The following is a 2,312-nucleotide window of genomic DNA, read 5'->3' as shown; positions in this document are numbered from 1 at the left end:
TCGCGAGCCACTAGCTGACTGCTCTGATCTAGAAGAATACACCAATAACAGCGAGCGCTCATGGATCTGCTCCACAACAGTTGAGTCTGCTGAACGCGATCAATGAGAGCCAACCATAAATCCGGATCTACAATAGAGTTTTAAGCCTTAAGGGGCTATACCAGTGTGAACGCTGAAAATTTGGGTGATTTTCGGTAATTTTTTAAAAGAAAAATACTTTATAAAATATTTTAAATATATAAGAGCATATTAAGCTATATTTAAACTATATTCCATAATATTTTTTATCAAAAAATATTGAAAAATGAGCGACTTATGCGCTGTCTTCGAAGGCGCCAAAAAAAAGAGTTCCTCCACTGCTGCCACGATTCCGGCCGAATGAGTAGCTGAAACAAAAAAAAAGTCGTTAAACTAGAAGGTATTTCCTATACAATGACGTAGATTTTCGAAAAATATCAAAATTTAACGAAATGGCGTAGTTATCAAAAAAAAATTTTTTTTGGTCAAAAATATGGTCGTTTTTTTTAAATGCCAAATCGTCAATTTTCATACAATCAAAAAAATCCTAGGTCATTGTAGAGTAAATATATTCAAGAGTACTCAGTTCAAATTTGAAGTCAATCGGATAATTGCTCTTTGAGTTACGATGGCAGCAAATTTGAAAAATGTCATTTCGAGAAAAACGCGTTTAAAAATTAAACTAACGATTTTTGCAAGATAAAATTATATTTACCATAAAAACTGCTAATCAGCTATACCTGGCCCATACAATGGACCCTCTTCCTCCTCGAATAATGCCTGCTGAGAGGCTAAAGCTTGTCTCCGAGCTGTTCGTCGCTCTTTTGAGGACGCTTCATGGCGTAGCTCCACCTGGTTAATTCGGCTGTCATCTCTCTGTATGGCATATTCTTTTGCAATAGGACCGATAATGACGTTCATTACTTGTAGCATTTTTAAAATGCTATAAAAACCATCATTAAATATTGAGACAGCAAGGAAATTAGCGAACTTGATCGTCTTCATGCCGTTGTGAAGGTGCTTTGGAGCAAAGTGCCACAACAAGCCTTTTAAATGTGTTGCCTTTTAAATGGCAACACTGTATTTTAAAACTCTGTATACATATTTCTAGCCTCTCTTCTTACCTATGTACTGTTTACAATACAAAAGATTCGGGTAACGGCACATCAGCTCCGACGCTCCCCTCCTAGGTAGATGGAGCAGTTTATACCTGCGAGCGGTTGCTCTTTAGAAGGCTGCCATTCGAAACGGATTAGAGATACGGCCTTAAAAATTTCACAGGATATTCTTAAAAGTATAAACTATCGAATAAGACAAATAATAAATTTTCGATTTTTTGAAAGTTTCACACTGGTATAGCCCCTTAAGCCATAAGAAATGGGCGAATCACAGTCGTTTATTCTTCTCGGATTCGACTGTAATTGGTCAATTTCTTACGGTTTAAGGCTTAAAACACCTATTGTAGATCCGGACTAATCGATGCCACTAAAAAAAGATCGATGTATCGATTAATCGACTTCTGAAACATCGAATCTAGCATCGATTGTTGAGCGGAAGAAGCATCGATTTTTGTATAATCGATGAAACATCGCCTATCCCTAATTATTTTATTAAAATAAATCACTAGTAGTCGGCACGTCGGCATTGTCGGCAGGTGAGACTTCGGATTTCGGAGTTCTGCAGCAGTTTGCAGTGTTTGCACAAATGCATAAGCGATCTGCACTCTGCAGCAGTCGGTAGACAACGAACTGTGAACTGTGTTCTGTGAAAATTATTCTTAATTTGATTTCGACGCCAGGTGACGTCGGGTTATCGCTCATTATCGTATAGTCGCATAATCTATCGCGAGCGAAAATGTTTCATTTGCGAAATCTCACGCGGTCGTCGATTGCCTTGAAGCAAGCATCGAGTAATGATATGCAGAGAATCCTGATGCGTGTCGCACCGGTCGCCTGGCAAGCAGCGGCTTACCGTGGTTATGCTGATCATCAGATACCTGACCGTCTTAAAGACGTGCCCGAGGCACCGAATCCTAGATTCTTCGATATGGTAGAATACTTCTTTCATCGCGCTTGCCAAATCATTGAAGACAAGTTAGTTGAGGACATTGGCAAGCGATCACGTGTCCCGATCGAGGAGCGTAAAAAAAAGGTTAAGGGGATTCTAATGTTAATGGAGCCCTGCGATCACATTCTTGAGACCACGTTCCCGCTTAGGCGTGACTCCGGCGACTATGAAATGATTACCGGCTATCGCGCTCAACACTCCACCCACCGAACGCCCTGTAAAGGAGG

The 2,312-nt window shown here is 40.0% G+C and overlaps 1 protein-coding gene across 1 annotated transcript in view; it reads left to right on the top strand.

Moving 5' to 3' along the window:
- The first annotated feature begins 1,649 nt into the window (after positions 1-1,649).
- The window catches only part of LOC108769024 (glutamate dehydrogenase, mitochondrial), a 32,201-nt gene continuing 31,538 nt past the window's right edge, over positions 1,650-2,312 (top strand). The window contains exon 1 of the mRNA XM_018519754.1: positions 1,650-2,312. Coding sequence (XP_018375256.1) covers positions 1,873-2,312 — 440 coding nt within the window. The 5' untranslated portion in view covers positions 1,650-1,872.

The sequence above is a fragment of the Trachymyrmex cornetzi genome, unplaced genomic scaffold, assembly GCF_001594075.2.
Source record: "Trachymyrmex cornetzi isolate Tcor2-1 unplaced genomic scaffold, Tcor1.1 scaffold840, whole genome shotgun sequence".
Classification (NCBI taxonomy): Eukaryota; Metazoa; Arthropoda; class Insecta; order Hymenoptera; family Formicidae; genus Trachymyrmex; species Trachymyrmex cornetzi.
Note: the sequence above shows the minus strand (reverse complement) of the source record. Positions and strands in the feature narration are given on the sequence as shown.